The sequence below is a fragment of the Rhinatrema bivittatum genome, chromosome 10 (genome assembly GCF_901001135.1).
Source record: "Rhinatrema bivittatum chromosome 10, aRhiBiv1.1, whole genome shotgun sequence".
Classification (NCBI taxonomy): domain Eukaryota; kingdom Metazoa; phylum Chordata; class Amphibia; order Gymnophiona; family Rhinatrematidae; genus Rhinatrema; species Rhinatrema bivittatum.
In genome coordinates, this window is record NC_042624.1 from 31,490,254 (window position 1) to 31,511,653 (window position 21,400).

General features: G+C 42.7%; 1 protein-coding gene across 1 annotated transcript in view; it reads right to left on the bottom strand.

Annotated features, from left to right (window-relative positions):
* CNN3 (calponin 3) overlaps window positions 1-21,400 on the bottom strand; it is a 223,335-nt gene that overhangs the window by 16,622 nt on the left and 185,313 nt on the right. Inside the window, exon 6 of the mRNA XM_029617628.1 lies at window positions 13,655-13,801. Within this exon, the coding sequence (XP_029473488.1) occupies window positions 13,655-13,801 (147 nt within the window). The remainder of the gene's footprint in view (window positions 1-13,654; window positions 13,802-21,400) is intronic.

The window sequence follows — 21,400 nt, forward strand, 5'->3', positions numbered from 1 at the left end:
TTGTATGCGGGAGGTGATTGGCAGCCAGTGTAGTTCTTTTAAAACAGGTGTGATGTGTTCATTGCTGTGTGTGTTAGTGGGGATTCGGGCAGTGGTGTTTTGCAGTATTTGAAGAGGGTGGATAGTATATGAGTGAGTACGTCAGAGATATGCACCAAATGTACCCAAGACGTGCAACCGGCACAACAACTGGGGTGGAATTTGGAGGGGGCATCCTGAACCCTAACGGGCAGGCGGTGTTCTGGATCTTATACTAGGAGTTAGCAATCTGTTTTGTTCGGATTAAGCAGAGACTGCTAGGGGGTTAGCAATCTGATATTGTTTGGGATAGTTGTGGGTGGATCCTTGGGTCGGTGGCAGATGACCACGCCCCCGGGGGAAGATCCAGAGAGGGACCACCAGGCTCAGAATTTGGAGACAGACACACACTAGTTCTTTTATTAAATAATATTTTGAACCACCAGAGAAGGCAGTAGTGAGCTGGAAAGCCCGGCTGGGCTGTAGTCCCTCGGACTGTAACAGCGCGCCCTGGAGGCTGAGCTGAAGAGAAACTAAGATATAGTGAGTAGGCAGGGTATGCATATGGTAACTCACACAATGTCCCACAATAAAGCCCAGGAGCTGGAATATGTAGGCCCTTGAGGAGCAGGTACCTCTGGTAAGTCCGAGGAGAGAGAGTAGCTTAGAAAGACAAAGCGAGAACGATGTCAATCCTTGCTAACTCAATGTGTCAGCAAATACTGAGACCTTAAATATCCGTCACGGGTGACATCTTCGGGGGACACCCCCAAGGTTCGCGCCATTGCTGGTATTTCAGTCGGGGCCGCACGCACGCCCCTAGGCCTCCAGGAAACATGGAGATTGCAGCGTCGAGCTAGTCCGGGAACGCCCGAGGACAAGTGGCAGGAGAATGCCACGGTAGCCAGTCTTCCCACGGAGGGAGAGGGAGGCGCCAGAGAGGTAAGGAGGGCAGAGAGAGGGCGTCTGGTACAGACTGACAACAGGCGGAAGGGTGTTGGTACATCAAGTTGCAAAAAGGTTGCGCAAGACAGATTGGCCGAAGATGGAATCTTGTCTTCCAGCCTTGTCCAAACAATAATGAGCAGTAAAGGTATGGAGAGAACTCCAGGAAGCAGCCCTACAAATATCAGGAAGCGGTACCGACCGTAGGTGCGCTACTGAAGTTGCCATGGCCCTGACAGAGTGTGCTTTAACACTGTCTTGAAGTGGAATGCCTGCTTGCTGATAGCAAAAGGATATGCAGTCTGCTAACCAGGAGGAGAGAGTCTGTTTACCCACAGGTTGCCCCAATCTGGTGGAATGGAAATAAACAAACAGTTGAGTGCTTTTTCTGTGGGCAGTTGTAAGGTCTAGGTAGAATGCTAGAGCCCGATTACAGTCAAGGGTATGTAGAGACTGTTCTCCTGGGTTTGATTGGGGCCTGGGAAAGAAAGTGGGTAGTATAATGGATTATTATGAAACTCTGATACTACCTTAGGCAAAAACGTAGGGTGAGTGTGGAGTACTACCATGTCGTGCAGAGGTTTAGTGTAAGGCGGGTAGGTAACTAGAGCCTGAAACTCACTAACTCTGCGAGCAGATGTGATTGCCAGAAGAAAAATCACTTTCCATTTGAGATATCGAAGATCACAGGATCGGAGAGGCTCGAATGGTGGTTTCATGAGCCGACCCAAAACTAGGTTAAGGTCCCAAGAAGGGGCAGGAGGATGCAGTGGAGGTTTAAAGTGAAGTAAGTCCTTCAAAAAGCATGTGACAATGGGTTGTACTGAAAAGGATACATCCCCCCACACCTTTATGGAAGGCAGCTATCGCACTGACATGCATCCTGATGGAAGACGTTTTTAGACCTGACTGATAGGTGCCAGAGGTAGTCCAGAAACTTTGTGGTGGAACAGGTAAAAGGATCAAGTGACAGTGAAGAACACCATGACTTAAACCTGTTCCATTTGTAAAAATAAGATTTTCTCGTGGAAGGCTTCCGTGATGCAATCAGGACACGGGAAACTGGCTCCAAAAGGTTGAGTGGCTGAAGAATTAACCTTTCAACATCCAAGCAGTCAGGGACAAGGCCTGAAGATTGGGGTGATGTAGGCACCCGTTGTTCTGAGTGATCAGAAGCGGGTCCTTCCCCAGGAGAATGTGCCTGTGAATGGAGAGGTCCTGAAGAATTGGAAACCACACCTGGCGTGGCCAATGAGGGGCTATCAGGATCATGGTTCCCTTGTCCTGACGTAACTTCACGAGAGTCTTGGAGAGAAGTGGAAGTGGAGGGAATGCATATAGGAGACCGGTTGCCCATGAAAGGGAGAATGCATCTCTTGGTAGTGAGTGTTGGCTGCGAGTGAGAGCAAAAGTTCTCTACTTTGCGGTTCTGAGGTGATGCAAAAAGGTTTAATGTGAGCGTAACCCCAACGTTGGAATATTGAGTCCGCTACTGTGGGGTTGAGGGACCACTTGTGCAGCTGAAAGGTGCAACTCAGCTTGTCCAACACATTGTCCATTCCCGGCAAGTAGGTGGCCCTGAGGTACATCGAGTGGGAGAGGGCTTCTGCCCATATCTGGGCAGCTTCCTGACACAGGAGGTAGAAGCCCATCCCTCCCTGTTTATTGATGTACCACATGGCCACCTGGTTGTCCGTCTGGATCAGGATGACCTGGTTGGAAGGGCGATTCTGAAACACCCTGAGAGCATATCTGATTGCTCTTAGCTCCAGGAAATTTATTTGGTGTTTGACTTCCTCTGGAGACCAAGTCCCTTGAGTTTGCAAGTTGGCAACATGTGCTCCCCAGCAGACGTTGGAAGCATCGGTAGTAAGGGTTATTTGAGAATTTCGAGTTTGGAAAGGTAGGCCTTGGAGGAGATTGGTCTGATTTTTCCACCAAGCCAGAGACTGACAAAGTGGGTCGGTGATGTGGACAATGGTTGATAATGGTTGAACGGATTGAGTCCATTGTGACCATAGAGTTCACTGCATGACTCGTGGCCAAGCGGGCCATCGGGGAAACATGCACCGAGGAAGCCATGTGTTCCATCAGGATGAGGAAGTGGCGTGCAGTTGAGCATTGTTGAGACTGTAGCTGGTGTGCGACAGACGTGAGAGCTTGCTGTCGAGGCAGAAATGCCTTTGCTTTGAAGGTGTCCAAGTCTGCCCCTATGAATGATAAAGTTTGAGATGGAACTAAGCAGGATTTCGTGTAATTGATGTGAAATCCTAGAGGTCAGAGTATGTAAGGTAAGACGTAGGGACGACCAAGCAGCTTGTTGAGTGGGAGCCCTGATTAACCAATCGTCGAGATAGGGGTAGACGTGAACACCTTGGTCCTTAGGAAGGCTGCTACCACTATGAGACACTTGGTGAAGACTCGTGGAGCAGATGCTAGGCCAAACAGGGGAGCACTCTGTACTGATAGTGCTTTGGGCCTACCAGGAATCTCAGAAATCTGCGATGAGACTGAGTGATGGCTATGTGCATGTAAGCATCCTGGAGGTCTAGAGAACAGAGCTAGTCCCCTCTTTGCAGAATAGGAAGGAGGGAACCCAAGGTTTATTTATTTTATTTATTTAAGGTTTTTTTATACCGGCATTCAAGAACTCGTTCTCATCATGTCGGTTTACAGAAAACAGGGGTGCAAGAATATAACCAAAAACATAAATAAATGTGGAGAAGAGAAGCAGTTACAATTAACAAGGGTTCATGAACTGGGATTATAAGAAATAAAAGAGATAGAGGAGGATAATTATATACAAGTGTACAATGTAAATAAGGAGTCTTCTATATATACATTCCACTATATACAGGAGAACAAAATAAATATGGAGTCCACTATATACAGCTACTTAGCATAGGAGTCATTGATGGATCTTGTTAGGTGGAGTTCGGGAAGGCTTGCCTGAAAAGCCATGTCTTAAGTCTTTTCCTAAACGTTAAGAGGCATGGTTCGTTTCTTAGATCTGGTGGGATAGAGTTCCATAGCGGAGGGCCTGCTGTTGAAAGGGCTCGGTCTCTCAATGTTCTGTGATTAGTAGTTTTTACGGGTGGAACAAGGAGGCATCCTGTGTAGGCTTCCCTAGTCGGTCTTGTTGATTCGTGAACACGGGGAGGAATTTGTAGGTCGATTATGGTGTGTTGGTGAATGATTTTGTATAATAATGTGATGGATTTGTAAATTACTCTGAAGTGGATTAGTAACCAGTGGAGGGCTTGAAGGACTGGAGAGATGTGGTCTCTTTTTCTGGTGTTTGTTAGTAAACGTGCTGCTGCGTTTTGGACCATTTGGAGTGGTTTTGTATATGAGGAGGGGAGGCCAAGAAGAGTCGCGTTGCAGTAGTCTAATTTGGAGAAGATGAGGGCTTGGAGAATGGTTCTGAAATCTTTGGCGTGGAAGAGTGGTCTTATCCTTTTTAAGACTTGCAGTTTATAGAAGCAGTCTTTGGTTGTTTTGTTGATGTGGGCTTTGAAGTTCAATTTATTGTCGATTAGGACACCTAGATCCCTTACATGAGTGGTTTGTAGGTTGGTTGGAAGACAGACTGTGGGTTTGTTATCGGGAGTTATGAGTAGGACTTCAGTTTTAGATGAGTTTAGTACCAGATTAAGGCTGTTGAGAAGGCTTTTAATTTCTAGGTGGCAGGATTCCCAGAATTCGAGGGTTTTTGTGTATGATTCTTTGATAGGGATCAGGATCTGGATGTCATCCGCATAGAGAAAGTGTATTAAGTTGAGGTTGGTGAGGAGTTGGCATAGTGGAAGGAGGTAAATATTAAAGAGTGTAGGGGATAAGGAGGAACCTTGTGGGACTCAGACGGTCGAGTCGTGGCGTGCTGATTCTTTGTTCTGTATTTTTACCTTGTAGCCTCTGTTGGTTAGAAATGATTTGAACCAGGAGAGCGCTAAGCCAGAGATTCCTATAGCAGCTAACTGTTTAATGAGGATCGCGTGGTTTACGGTATCGAAAGCTGCTGAAAGGTCTAGAAGGACCAGCAGAAATGATTGTCCTTTGTCTGTGCCTAGGATGAGGAGGTCTGTTAGGGATGTAAGAAGGGATTCTGTGTCGCGATTTTTGCGGAATCCATGTTGTGAGGCGGAAAGCAGTTTGTTATCTTCAATGAAGTCCGATAGTTGGGAGTTAACAAGCTTTTCCATAATCTTGGCTATGATAGGTAGATTAGCTATTGGGCGGTAATTGTTGGGGTCTTTTAGGTCCAGGTTGGGTTTTTTTAAAAGTGGTTTGAGTGAGGCTTGTTTGAGGTCTTCTGGGAAGGAACCTTGTGAGAGCGAACAGTTGATTATGTCAGCCAATGTTTTGGAAATGGTTTCTGGTATTGTGAGGAGAAGTTTTGTTGGTATATGGTCCGCTGGGTGCGAAGATGGTTTCATTTTTCTAAGGATGGTTTGGATTTCGGAGGAGGAGGTAGGTTCAAACATTTCTAGGTGAGTGTTTTTGATGTGGGGCATTAGAGCTTGAGTTAGGGGAGCGATGTTGGAGGGAAGTTGAGTAAGAAGATTCTTGATTTTGTTTTGAAAGAAGAGAGCGAGTTCATCTGCTTTGGCTTGAGCTTGATTACTAGGGCATTCTGGTGAGGGAACTTGGGTGAGGGTGGAAACGTAGTTGAATAAAGCTTTCGCGTCAAAGACTAAGTTGTGAATTCTGGAGGCGAAAAAGTCTCTTTTTGCTTTGGAGGTGTAGGCCTTGTATTGTTGTAGCGTGCGTTTGTAGTCTGAGAGTGTGCTGGGATTTGGAGTTTTCCGCCAGTTAGATTCCTTTTGTCTTAGTATTTGTTTAATCCTTCTAAGATCGTTTGAGAACCATGGTTGTTTTTTGGAGGCGTCTGGGTGAGATTTTTTTGTTGTAAGTGGGCAGAGCTTATTGGCTATTGATTCCGTGATCGTATTCCAGGAGTGTAAAGCAATATTAGGATCAGTGAGAATTATATCGGGAAGGTGTTTGGTTAGTTGATTGGTAAGGTCATCTGGATTACAGGGTTTCCTGTAGGTAAAGGATGGAGAAGGTGTATGACTGGTAGTAGATTTTTCCAGTGAGAATGATGTAGAAATGAGGGAGTGATCAGACCAGGGTACCTTCAGATTTTTTATTGGAGAAGTCGATTTTATGCCTTTGTTGATAAAGATCAGGTCTAGTGTGTGGCCTGCTTTATGTGTCGGGTTTTTGACTATTTGGGAGAAGCCCATCGCTGAGAATGCTAGTAGAAGAGTTTGGCAGCTAGGTGAGAGAGCAGGGATGTCCATGTGGAGATTAAAATCTCCGAGTATTATTGCTGGGGTGTCCAGGTTGAGGAGTAGTGTTGTTATTTCGATGATGGATGAGACGTCAGATTCTAATAGTCCCGGGGGGGCGTAGACTAGAAGTATTTGGAGTTGGTGAGATGTGAAGAAGCCTATCTCAAGTTTATTATTAGAGTGGATAGGATGTTGAGAGAATTTGAGGTCTTTTTTTGTAGCAAGAAGGATTCCTCCTCCCCTTTTTTTCAGTCTAGGAAGGGAGAAGATATCGTAGGTTAGCGTCGGTAATTGGTTTAAGATTGCCGTAAAAAGGTTACCATTTTGCCGTAAAAAGGTTACCATTTTGAACTTTTCTCGTTGGAGGTACTTAAGGCACGTAGGTCCAAAATTGGATGAACAGCGTCTGACTTTTTGGGGATTAGATAGTACCAGGAATAAAATCAGAGGCCCTGTTGGGAGTAGGGCACAGGTTCGACTGCTCTGGATCGAAGGAGGAGAGACTTCCTGGTCCAGGAGTAGTGAATGGTCTGAGGTGGGGAATCCGGTGGGATGGAGAGAAAGATCAGGTGATAACCTTGAGAAATTATGGCAAGGACCTTCTGGTCTGAGGTGATTGTGTGCCACATGTTGAAATGGCACAGTTGACCTCCCACTGGTACATGCGGCAGTGGAAGCTGTCTGCTACTCTCTATGCAGGAGTCGAAAACCGGAAGCTTAGGAGCTGCTTGCGGTTTTTGTTTACGAGGTTGACGAGACTGGGCCTTTTGGAAAGGCTTTGTGGAGCGACCTCTAGACGGAGGTGGATAGGACTTCTTTTAGACGATAGAACGACTTTTTGGAGTCTGTCCTGAATGGTTGTTTGGCCGGGTATTCAGAAGGCATCAGAGAGAGTTGGCGAAGAGTCTCATGATAATCCTTGAGCTGCGCCACTGTTTGTTGGATCTGCTCCCCAAACAGATTGTCTCCAATGCAAGGCAGATCAGATAATCTATCCTGGACTTCAAGCCAGGCCCATCTTCTTGCAGAAATAGCAACTGCCGAAACCCTGGAAGCAGTGTCGAAGATGTCATAAGAGGACCTTATTTCACGTTTCCCCGCTTCAAAACCTTTGTAAACCAGGGTTTGTAGCTGTATCTGGAATTGCTGAGGCAGGGACTCTGCAAATTCTTGTATTTGTTTGAAGAGGACCCTGTTGTACTGGGTCATATAAAGTTGGTAAGAGGCGATCCGAGAGATAAGCATTGATCCCTGGAAGACACGCCGACCAATGGCATCCAGGAATTTCTGCTCCTTGCCTGGAGGAAAGAAAGAATGGGGCTTTGAACGATGTGCCCTCTTTTGGGCAGATTTAACAACTACGGACTGGTGATCCAATTGAGGTTTTTGGAATCCTGGAGCTGACTGGACCAAATACGTGGTGTCTGCTTTCCAGTTGACACGTGCTACCGAACCAGGGTGTTCCCAATTCTTTTTGAGAAGATCCAAAAGAACTTGATGGATAGGGATGAAGGTGATTTATTTGGGAGAGTCCAGAAATTGTAACAACTCCATCATCTGATGTCTATCATTTTGCTCAGTCTGTAGTTGGAAAGGAACCAACTCGACATTTCCTTCACAAAATTGATGAAGGACAAGTCCTCCGGAGAAAAATGCTTCCTGCTTTTAGTAGGAGAGGGTGGTGATGGTAAATCCGTGTCTGGTGACGAATAGTTGGTCGAGGTATCATAAGGATCAGCTCCGGTCCCTCTAGGAACCTGAGAGGGCTGGGACAAAGGTATTCCCAAAGGTCCCGGTCTACGCTCCGAAGGCATCGAGGGAGTTACCAGGGGCACAGATGTTAGCATCGAGGGCATCGACGGACGAGTCGGCGGCATCAATGCAGTAATGGCATCAATCTATGGTTTAGGCATCGGCAGGACTCCCGATGGAATAGTGTTTCTCCTCCCAATGACAGCAGAAGTGGAGAGGGCGCCGGATCCATCGGTGACCCCAGATCCATCGGTGGAAAAGCGGCTATAAGCGCTTCCATTCTCGAAAGCAGCAGTGCCAGCGTTGCCAGAATGAGGTTGGTGATCTGTTCCACACTAGGCATCGGTGAAACCTGGAATCTGTGCATCGCTTTTTGATTGCCTCCTGAACCATCCGGTCCAGCTGTTCACGGAGACCTGGAGCAAGCAGCCCAGCTCCAGAAGGGGAAAAGGAGGCAGAGGCGTAGCCGGAGGGACCACCGTTAAATGCGGAGTCGCGGCTCCCATTACCCGTCCAGGTGAAGGTTGCCTCGGTGACCCGGTCTCAGAAAGGTTAGATGCCTTTTCTGGACGGGGCTTCTTCGATGGTGAGGTCGATGATTTGCCTTCATCGATGGTCTGAGGCTTTCGGTGCCTATGTCAATGTTTCTCTCTACAATCCCCACGGTCCTGAGGGGGAACAGAGGTAGTAGATGGCCGGGAAGTCACCGACACTGGACGGACACTGGCCAGTGCCAGATACTGGTGCGACGTGGGTGATGCCGGTTTGGATGGCGTCAGAGTTAGAGACTGAAAGAGAAGTCCCATTTTCTCCATTCTGGCTTTGCGACCTTTTGGTGTCATTAAAGCACATTTGGTGCAAGTCAGGACATCATGCTCACACAAGAACGTAAGAACATAAGAAATTGCCATGTTGGGTCAGACCAAGGGTCCATCAAGCCCAGCATCCTGTTTCCAACAGAGGCCAAACCAGGCCACAAGAACCTGGCAATTACCCAAACACTAAGAAGATCCCATGCCACTGATGCAATTAATAACAGTGGCTATTCCCTAAGTAAATTTGATTAATAGCCGTTAATGGACTTCTCCTCCAAGACTTTTCCAAACCTTTTTTGAACCCAGCTACACTAACTGCACTAACTACATCCTCTGGCAACAAATTCTAGAGCTTTATTGTGCGTTGAGTGAAAAAGAATTTTCTCCGATTAGTCTTAAATGTGCTACTTGCCAACTTCATGGAATGCCCCTTAGTCCTTCCACTATTCGAAAGTGTAAATAACCGATTCACATCTACCCGTTCAAGACCTCTCATGATCTTATCATATCCCCCCTCAGCCGTCTCTTCTCCAAGCTGAACAGCCCTAACCTCTTCAGCCTTTCCTCATAGGGGAGCTGTTCCATCCCCTTTATCATTTTGGTTGCCCTTCTTTGTACCTTCTCCATCGCAACTATATCTTTGAGATGCGGCAACCAGAATTGTACACAGTAATCCAGGTGCGGTCTCACCATGGAGCGATATAGAGGCATTATGACATTTTCCGTTTTATTAACCATTCCCTTCCTAATAATTCCTAACATTCTGTTTACTTTTTTGACTGCTGCAGCACACTGAGCAGGCGATTTCAATGTGTTATCCACTATGATGCCTAGATCTTTTTCCTGGGTGGTAGCTCCTAATATGGAACCTAACCGTGTAATTACAGCAAGGGTTATTTTTCCCCTATATGCAACACCTTGCACTTGTCCACATTAAATTTCATCTGCCATTTGGATGCCCAATCTTCCAGTCTTGCAAGATCCTCCTGTAATGTATCACAATCCGCTTGTGATTTAACTACTCTGAATAATTTTGTATCATCCGCAAATTTGATAGCCTCACTCATCGTATTCCTTTCCAGATCTCATTTATATATATATACACACACACACCTCTATATATATATATATATATATATATATATATATATATATATATATATATATATATATATATAATTTATTTTTATTTTGGTTTTTTTTGTTTTTTATACCGATCTTCCTACATTAGATGCAAATCAAACCGGTTTACAAAGAACAGAAACTTGCCAGACGGCCTTACATGGAACAATGAACATTTAAGCAACTTTAAGTAATAGTCAATGAGAAGAAAAACTAAATATACAATTTCAATTACATAGTAATCAATGTAGATAAGAATTGGCTTGGATTACATAGTAATGAAGGTCATAAGTGATAAAAGTCTAGTAAATGTATAATTCAAAATTTGTTCTTGTACTAGGCTTAGTTAGGGATCAGGTATGTATAAAAAGGAGAGGGAAAAGCGGAAGACATAAATGGAATGAAATAGAATAAAAATAATAACCTAAAATAAATAAAATAAAAATAAATAAATAAATAAAATAAAAGGGAAAGTCAAAAGAGTGAGTAAGGGTCTCTTCAGAGGGAACCAGAATAAATGAAAAGACTAAGATTAATAACAGATCAAACCATAAAAGGGAGAGAAATAAACAAACAGAGAAGTGAAGTCAGAGATGTAGAGAAGGCTTAAGCTAACAAGACGGTTCTGGAAAGGCAAGCTTGAATAACCAAGTTTTAAGTTTTTTCTTAAAGGAGATAGGGCAAATCTCTTGTCGGAGGTCAGGAGGGAGGGTGTTCCAGTTAGAGGGACCAGCGGTAGAAAAGGCCCTTTTTCTTAGAGATGTTTTAGCTTGAGGGACGAAGAGGGTATATATATATATATACACATATATATACATACACACACACACACCTAGATATAGATAGATATCTATCTATATCTATCTATCTATATCTATCTATCTATATCTATCTATCTATATCTATCTATCTATATCTATCTATCTATATATACATATACACATACACACACACATCTACCGGTTCACCTTTATCCACATGTTTATTAACCCCTTCAAAAACATGAAGCAGATTTGTTAGGCAAGACTTCCCTTGGGTAAATCCATGTTGTCTGTGTTCCATTAAACCATGTCTTTCTATATGCTCTACGATTTTGATCTTGAGAATAGTTTTCACTATTTTTCCCGGCATTGAAGTCAGGCTCACTGGTCTATAGTTACCCGGATCGCCCCTGGAGCCTTTAAATATTGGGGTTACATTGGCCACCCTCCAGTCTTCAGGTACAATGGATGATTTTAATGATAGGTTTCAAATTTTAACTAATAGATCAGAAATTTCATTTTTTAGTTCCTTCAGTACCCTAGGATGCATACCATCCAGTCCAGGTGATTTACTACTCTTTAGTTTGTCAATCTGGCCTACTACATCTTCCAGGTTCACAGTGATTTCGTTCAGTTTATCTGACTCATCACCTCTGAAAACCATCTCTGGAACTGGTAGCTCCCCAACATCCTCATTAGTAAACACAGAAGCAAAGAATTCGTTTAGTCTTTCTGCAATGGCCTCATCTTCCCTAAGAGCCCCTTTAAACCCTCTGTCATCTAATGGTCCAACTGACTCCCTCACAGGTTTCTTGCTTCGGATATATTTTAAAAAGTTTTTACCTCTATGGCCAACTTCAATTCAAATTCTCTCTTCGCCTGTCTTATCAATGTTTTACACTTAACCTGACAATGCTTATGTTTTATCCTATTTTCTTCAGATGGATCCTTCTTCCAATTTTTGAAGGATGTTTTTTTGGCTAAAATAGCCTCTTTCACCTCACCTTTCAACCATGATGGCAATCATTTTGCCTTCCTTTCACCCTTCTTAATGTGTGGAATACATATGGACTGCGCCTCTAGGATTGTATTTTTAAACAATGTCCATGCCTGTTGAACACTTAACCTTTGCAGCTGCACCTTTCAGTTTTTTTTCTATTTTCCTCATTTTATCAAAGTTTCCCTTTTGAAAGTTTAGTGTTTGAGCTGCAGATTTACTTATTGTCCCCCTTCCAGTTATTAGTTTAAATCTGATCATGTTATGATCACTGTTGCCAAGTGGCCCCACCACAATTATCTCTCTCACCAAACCCTGTGTTCCACTAAGAATTAAATCTAAAATAGCTGAACCAATTGCTCCATGAAGCAGTCATTTATTACATCCAGGAACTTTATGTCTCTAACAAGTCCTGATGTTACCCCAATATAGACTGGGTAAATGTAATTGAAATCTCCCATTATTTTTGCACTGCCAAATTGGTTAGCTTCCCTGATTTCTCTAAGCATTTCATCATCTGTCTGACCATTTTGTCCAGGTGGACGGCAGTATACTGCTATCACTATACTCTTACCCAACACACATGGGATTTCTACCCATATAGATTCTACTGAGAATTTAGACTCTTGTATGATCTTTATCCTGTTGGGCTCTATACCCTCCCGGACAAAGTGCCAGACCCCCACCAAGTTGATCCTCCTTATCATTGCGATATAACTTGTACCCTGATACAGCACTGTCCCATTGGTTATCCTCCTTCCACCAAGTCTCTGTGATGCCAATTATGTCAATCTCATCATTTGCTGCTATACACTAACTCTCCCACTTACTTCTTAGACTTCTGGCATTGGCATACAGACATTTCAAAGTGTGTTTTTTTATTTGTATTAACAACCTGCTTTTCAGATGTTAGAGATAATTTGGAAATGCTTCTGTGATTTTTTTACATATAGGCACATGGACTATGTTTGCTTTTAAATGGAACCTCTCTGTTGGGATGCCCTAACTCTCCTGTTTCATTAGTATCCTTCAAGGATACTTTTCTCCGAACCATGCACTGCTGAGTGACTGTCTGCTTTCCCCCTTGTTCTAGTTTAAAAGCTGCTCTATCTCCTTTTTGAAAGTTAGTGCCAGCAGCTTGGTTCCAACTCTGGTTAAGGTGGAGCCCATCCTTTTGGAAAAGTCTCCCCTTGCCCCAAAAGTTTCCCCAGTTCCTAATAAAGCTGAATCCTTCTTCCCTGCACCATCGTCTCATCCACGCATTGAAACTCTGGAGCTCTGCCTGCCTCTGGGGACCTGCATGTGGAACAGGGAGCATTTCAGAGAATGCCACCCTTGAGGTTCTGGATTTCAGCTTCCTACCTAAAATCCTAGGCACATTACACAGACTTTATGCGGGTCTGTGATGGACATGGTACGAGTGCAGTCACGGCACCGACAGAACCCCGACGCCGTGGCCTTTGAAAAAAATTGAGCCGCGATGTGGTCGACAGCCAGTAGGCCGCGAGGGTGAAACCAGACAGGAATCGACCGGAACTGGGTAAAAACTTACCGGAGTACTGTGGAAGTAAAAATTCAAGAGGGGGACCCTTGTGGGGTATGAAAGTTTGAAGTAATTCCGTAGGAAAATTCCTGTCAGGAATATCCAGGAGCTCCTTAACCGCATGGCTACTGCTGCGCGGAAAAAAGACGACTGAAGGGGGGCCCCTGCTGGTTGCAGGGTTAGTGCCATCCTGAGCATGCCAAGTAGGTGCCAGTCAAAGTTCTAGAAACTTTGACAAAAAGTATTCAATGATTGGGCTCCATCCTGTGATGTCACCCATATTTGAGGACTACCATCCTTCTTGTCCTGTGAGAATAAATGTGAACAAGTTGTAAGAACAGTCTGTAGGAGAATTACACAACTTAAAATAGAAACATTTAACAGAAAAATGAACTCAGCTTTACCTGACTAGCTCCTTTGTTAGTGCCCATCTGGAGACTAATTGTTGTCTGGTCAAATGGCTTATCAGTTTGCATCTTTGGATCATAAAGATGCCTTCGAGTTCCATATGCAGTCATACCAGCTTGGCTGGCACATTTGTTGGTCCCCATCTTAGGGAAAAACAGGTGAGAATAAGTTTTCAGAAGTCAAAAGGGAATCACCTTAAATGCTTTTCTCTAAAGATAAAATAGCTCTATGAAAAAAAATTTGTTTATTCCCATATTGAAAAAACCTTATATACCTTAAAATTCTTTAAGCATTTATTCAGGTAAAGGGCAGGAAAAAAATATATAGCGTGCTAAAAATTTCTATATTTATATTAAGTCTCCTGTAAAGTATTCATTTAAAAGCTTATCCCTGGTACTCATCTGTTTTCCCAGCTAATACTTTTAGAAGAGAAGTATGTCATGCACACGTTTTTCATGGAACCACTGTATGCAATTTTGGGCTGGATGCTTTTTTTGGCTTATTTTCAGAAGACAGAATTTAAACAGTTACACCAATGGGGTCAGGTGATTTGTTATGTGTCTCTTAAGGAGCTTCTCTCTTCTTCCAGTGAAAAATTTTCCATACATTGATGTTAAAGCCAGTGAAATCAACTTTTTATACTGAATACTGGAAAGAACTATAGATCAGTATATAAGGCTAGGTCACTAACAGGATCAGCTAAGAGTTCACCAGTTAAAGAAGGACTAATGAATAAAGAATTACAGTTTTAAACCAGATAGAAACCAGAAAACTCAATGGGATAAAGTGGGGCCCCAAATCTAGCCAATGTGCTATGTTTGGGCTCACTCCTCCCATCAAACCAAGAATTCCAATTAAAAAAAAAAAATGCAGTAACTGATCGTGTCTCATGAACAAGATCAGAACTTAACACTGCAACCTGCAAATCTCACGCAGGCTAAAAACAAAATAACTTGTTTTAAAAGGATGGCCATGTCTCTCTAGGCTCAAGCCTACTAGGTCAAATACGAGACAAACCACGAGCGACAGTTATCGACAGCAGTGGTTCTCAACTGGTGTGTCGCCGAGCACCCGCAGGTGTGTCGCCACACTTCTCAATCCCATACTAACCCAGCTGCTCCCCCAAGATAGGTCCTCAACCTGAGCTTAAAACGCTGAAAGCCCTGGCGGATCGCAGCAGGAGTCAGCGGCACCGGCATACGCTTCTTCCCGCCCCCCATGCAGCCCGGAAGAGGAAGTGGTGAGCAGCGGGTGCATGCACAGGAAGAAGAGACCATGCTAGTGCAGGCAGCGTCGGCCCGAAGAAAAGAGGCACAGTCTGAGGAATGAGCAGCGCGGCTCAGAGAAAAACCGAAGAATGCTATCAACCCCCGTGGCAGATGGGACTTCTTGCTCTGCGAGGGCTGAAAATGAAGTAGGTTGCTGCTGCCTTTAGGGTTAGAAGTGGAGGAGGCTGCTGCTGCCGCCGCTAGTTCGGGGGAGAGGGGAGAGTGAGTCAATGAGCAAGCGTGTGTGTGTTAGCATGTATGTGAATGATTGAGAGCCTGTACATGTGAAAGTTTGTGTGTGATTGAGAGCTGGTTTAGGTGAGGGAGTATGTGATTGAGAGCCTGTATGTAAATGAGAGAAAGAGAGCATGTTTGTAAGCATGTGAATGAGAGTCTGTGTGTGAGAGAAAAGGACACCATGTATGTGTGTGATTGAAAGCCTGTGTGTGTAAGCCTGAAAAGATACACAGCATGTGTGTAAGTGTGTAACTAAGAGCCTATATAAGTGAGAGAGAAAATGTATGTGTATATGTGAGCGATTGTGAGCCAGTGGGAGGAGAAAGTTCCAAGCAAACCACCCCCCCTCCTGCTAATTCAAAACAATCTCAGAGCACCTGGATATCAAACATTCCCAGGTATGCAGAGCAAAACATTTTTTGTATCATTCATTTCATTTCATTTATAAAATTTATTGATCGCTTTACACTGTTAGGTCTAAGCGATATACAAAAATTTACATACATAATAAAAAAACTAACACAAAAAAAAACAACTACATATAAACAACCTCGTAAAGACTGGCTCATGAAAAATTGTCAAACATTAGTTGCAATGTACACTGACTTATACAGGTACATTGTTAATAATTATAAACACGCTTCAGCAAATAATCTTTGAACATAGCTTTGAATTTTTTGACATCCTCGATAGATCGTACATCAAAAGGAATCATGTTCCAGCAATTAGGAGCCGCTATAGAGAAGGAAGTCTCTCTTGTATAATGTAAACGGGCTAGTTTTACTGATGGAACTTCAAGTAAATCAAGTTGTGAGGACCTTAATGCTCTGGCTGGCTTATGAATTCGAAGTAGGGCGTTAAACCAAAAATCAGAAGAGGCCGCACGTAATTTAAAGATGGTCATACCTATCTTAAAGATTATACGTTCTGCCATAGGGAGCCATTGAAGTCGGCTTATCATTTTTCATTACTGGGTCTTTGTGTCTGCTATTTTAAAATATTTTATTGGTATCTAGAAATTTTTGATACGAGTTTTTAATTACTGGATATTCCATTCATCTGCTGTTTTGAAATAATCTGTTCTTTTTGTTAGTATGGTTTTACTGCTACTGATTTTATATTTCTTGATTTGTTTTATAAGGATGGGTGATTTTTTTTTCTCCTTTGTTGCACTGCATACAGAGACTCTGACTTGTTGCGGCTTCCAGTTCAGTTTTTGTCTGCATGCTTCTAGTTATGCGTTTTGGTCTCTATTCTTTGTTAGGTGAGGGTCAGCACATGTGATTCAGGTGAGGTTCTCTGCTGCTGTGTAGTTTCTGTGAAGGGCTCTATAGCAGCCTGACTTGGTCCGTTTTCCTAATAGGAGATATATTGGTGTCTTAAGGCCTGGTGTAATATTTTCAGTGTTACCTTTTCTTAGGTAAGGTGGTTACTATTAAGTGCTGGAAATTGGTGCTGTTTTGGTGTGGGATGTTTACTGTTTATGCAATTTCTGTTCAGATAGAATATGTATCTTTTCCTTGTGTCATTCTTAACAATAAAAATACTGGACCTTTTTTTTTTTATTTCTGCTGTAAATTGTAATGAGCAGTGTGTCACACATGTGAACGTGGTCTGTCAGGGGAAAAAGGTTGAGAACCACTGATCTACTTGATGTCAAAACTAAATGCTAGATAGACTTTCAGTATTTTAGTTTATCCAAGACAGAAAGCAAGAACTCACTTCCAGTCCAATATGTGAAAGGTAAAAATTGCCCAAGTGCATGGCTCAAAAATATTTAATTTTGTTCCTGCTCATTTGAAAAGTATTATTGATTCTAGAACTATTTGACAGAATGATGGGGCCTCATGGCAGGGTCAGTGCAGGGACACTAACTAGCATAACTGGAGGTGTAGTCTTCTGTTTTATGCACGCCATGTCTAACTGCAACATTGGTTGTTTTGCTTTTTGATTATGGTACTAAATTACTTCATACCTAGCTCCAAGATTTCCCTTTGATCTTCCTCAAATTGGGGACTCAAATTCTCATGTATTGTACAGTACTTTTTTCTTGGATGTTTTCTTTTTGTGTTAAATGTTTCAGCCTTTACTATTCTTGAAACACTGGGTTATGTTTTGCTTATCAAGATGGTCTTGGCTAATGCAAAATCACTATAAATGGTTTTTTTTAAATTAAAAATCTTAAATAAAAAAAATGGAGTAAAAGTGGTCTTGGCTCCCAGTCATCCTTTAAAGCAGTGATTTTCAACCTTTTTTGAGCCGCGGCACACTTTTTACACTTAAAAAATCCCGGGGCACACCACCAACCAAAATGGCACAAAATTACACTAAAACAGTACATATTATACATATGTTTACAAATATAGATTCTAAATGTATCTATACTCATTCAGTGTGAAACCTGGGCCTGTTTCGATGAACACAAAAGGGATATCCTGGCAGGAATGGTGGAAAGACACACACGAAGCTCTTCCTCAACAGTTCTCAGTCTCTCCCTGTTTTTAGTTTTTATGGCAGTCAAGCTTGAGAAGCCCAGCTCACATAGATATGTGGTTGAAAATGGGAGCAATGTCAAAATAGCTTTGTTGGCCAGAATGGGGAACTCCTTGGCAACAGATAACCAAAAACTGTCTAAAGGAAGATCAGCAAACTTTAGCTTTAAACCGCGATCTTGCTTCAGTTCAATGAGTTCCTCTTGCTCCTTTAAAGTCATGTCCTTTCCAGCAACGGATAATGAACTGTATGGGTCCCTAACCCAGTCAAGGCATTCTGTGAAGGCTGAAGAGAAATAAAACGACAATTTCTCCTCAAGAGTTTTCAAATGTCTGCCAATCACCTCGCACATTGCAGCAGTGTTGCCATCATGCAGTTTCTCGGTGAGCGGGAACATCTGAAGGTTGCCACCCTGAACATGTTGTTGCCAGAGCTGCACCTTTAAACGGAATCCGTTCATTTTATCAGTGCTTGTAAGCAGGTTTTCATTTCGGCCTTGCATCCGTGTGTTCAGTTCATTCAGATATTGAAATATATCAGCCAGGTATGCCAGCTTTGTACACCACTCATCACTTGCAAGCAGCTTTGAAAAATCGGACCTCTCGTTTGTCAGAAATATTTTAAGTTCCTCTCGCAACTCATACACACGGGCCAGCACTTTGCCGCGTGACAGCCACCGGACCTCCGTGTGGAGCAATAAGATTTTATGTTCCGCTTCCATTTCTGTACACAAAGACGCAAATAAGCGACATCGCAAAGGTCGCATCTTCACAAAGTTCACTATGCGCACATCATCATCCAACACAGGAACTAGATCTGCTGGTAAGGTCTTTGCAACGAGGGCCTCACGGTGCAAGAAACAGTGGGTAACAAGAACATCTGGGTTTCTTTCTTTAACCCTACTTACAAAGCCTTTGATGCGCCCGACCATGGCTGCGGCTCCATCAGTGCAGACACCTGTGCAGTTTTCCCATGTAAGCCCACTTTTATCAAGATATTCCGATGTGACCTGGAATATTACCTCTCCTGTTGATTTTTCTGGCAGTGCCTTGCAAAATAGGAAGTTTTCTCTAATGGCTTCTCCATCCACAAAACGCACATTGGCCAACAGCTGACAATGTCCACTGATATCCGTCGACTCATCAAGTTGCAAGGCAAATTTCTTACTGATGCGCACCTTTTCCAAAACAACTGTTTCAATGTCAGCAGACATGTCATCAATCCGTCTGGAAATTGTGTTATCAGAGAGAGGCACTTTAGCTATCTCTTTGGCTGCGTCAGGGCCAAGCATCTCATTTACAATAGCTTTACAAGCTGGTAGTATTAATGTTTCTGCCACAGTGTGAGACTTTTTTGATTTAGCTATGAGTTCAGCAAGGTAGCTAGCTTTGAGGGCTCTCTCATTTACCTGTGTGCTTTTTCTCAAAAAAGTTGCTTCTTTCTCATTGTTTGTACGTAAGCGTACAAAATACTCCATCGGCTTGTTTTGAACGGAAGAGTGTTTCGTTTGGAGATGGCGTTTAAGCTTGCTTGGCACCATGGCGCTATTGGATAGCTTCTCACCACACACCAAGCACAGTGGTGTTGGTGCTGTCACATCCCCAGTGAAAGTAAATCCAAATGAAAGATAGCTTTCACTGTATTGCCTTGAGCTCACCGTCTTGTCTTTTTTCTTTTGCCGACCTCTCATACTAGGGCCTTCATCTAGGTCAGAATTGTGTCCAGGGTCCTGTTCGGCATTTGCCTTTTCCATTCTCAAATACTTCTCCATCACTGCTGAGATAGTGTGCGCAGCCACACACTAAAATAGAAGAGTATTACATTATCTGCCACACTTAAAGGACCTCTGCCAAGCATATACTGCAATATAAAGGGGTACAATGAGAAATACTATGGTCATGAGGCCAGAGTACAAGTACCAGCTCGGTGATGTCATTAAGTCGCGCGAGCGTTCAAAGCTCGCGCATGTGTTATTGTACACGGCTCCTACACTGTAGGAAGCGTGACTGCGCATCGTAGGGGAACAAAACACAGGGGGCACTATAGTTTGGGGAACTTTCCCCGCGGCACACCCGACCATGTGTCGCGGCACACTAGTGTGCCGCGACACATGGTCGGCACACTGGTTGAAAATCACTGCTTTAAAGTGCCGATTTATGCCATGTGCTTCTTCAATGGGATAGAAGAGTTTCTCATATTGTATTTATTTCCCCCTGCTTCAACGGCATATTGTATTTTATTCCCCCCTGTTTCAACGGCAGGGGGGAATAAAGAAAAGAGGAATTATATTCAGACAACAACCAACCAGGACTGAATGGCACAGGCTGGGTAAACAAATAAGTGTGGGAGTAGCTTGCTTATTGCAGCAGTTACTACCCCTAACCAATTAAGCTAGATACTTCACTTAGATGCAGCTCCAGCACTGCTCTCTACATCAGTGGCAGGTGTGGAAGGTAACTAGAACCAAAAAGTTACTAATAAGGGCCAAGAGTAACAGATAAGTATGAGAAAAAAAAAGTGTGAAAGCTTGCTGGGCAGAAGGGATGGGCAGTTTGGTCTTCTGCCGTCATTTCTATGTTTACCACTGAAAAAATGTATTTTCCATTTAACATTTATTGTACAATACATCTTTCCAATAAAGATTTATAATTTAACATTTAATAATCTTTCAGCTTTTTTATCCAATTACCATTTAATTGAAATATTAACTCTTAGGTTAAAACTAATATTGTACATTTCCACCTAAAAATTACTAGACCAATTGATGCAAGATTATGAAAATGTGCAGAATCATTTCTTCAGTAAGTCAAGGGAAAATTAACATATGTAAATTTTAAAATCTCAAATTCCCCCTTCTTAGTAACAATCTATTGTTTCTTCTAACGTATGGTTGTATATGTTCAATACTGAAGAAACTAATTCAATATATATCATAACGCACAGGTAGAAAAGTTTAATAGACTCACTAACTCCCAATTTGGGGGAGGGGGGGTGGAAGGAAAAGGAAGGGGAGTATAGGTATCTAGTTTTTTCTTTATTTTTTAACACTCCTTATAAGGAGTCTAAGATTCCTCAATGACACACCCCAGAGACAAAATGCACTCATCACATGCTCCCCCCCCCCCCCCCCCATTTCAACTCAAAGTGTAGCCTGCATTTATAGTTTGTTGTACCCCATCTTGGATGAATTTTTTTTTTTCATTCAAAAAGGTAGGTAAAAATCAAAGAATAAATAAAATAAACCTATCCCTACTGCCCAGTGGGTCCCTTTGCCTGGTCCAACCTTAGGCAATGGCCCTCAAAGGCTGCTGGTTGGGATTAGTCCGGGCACTAAATATTAGGTGCCTGGGGTATTTCAAGCCCTGATTGAAAGACATTTTAATAATGTCTAAACAAAAATATTCAATCATTCCTTCTGTACACAAACATTCTCCAAGTCTTTTTTCCCAATTGTTTAATTGTACTTCCTATTTCAAGACAAAGCTGCACTGGATTATACCACGAAATTAGTATTACAATCTATTAAAACTCAATTTGAAGTTTCTCATCTACATATTCCCCAGGAAATTATTAAATACATGCATAATTAAGACCTGAAGAGGATTTTAAAGCATTTAGAAAGTTATAAAGCATTCTGTTGTGATGCTTTTCCTTCATATGATTGTAATATTTATGTTTCTTTTATTGTTTATGATTTTATGTATTTCATAAATGGTTTGATTGTTTCATTAAAGGCAAAACATT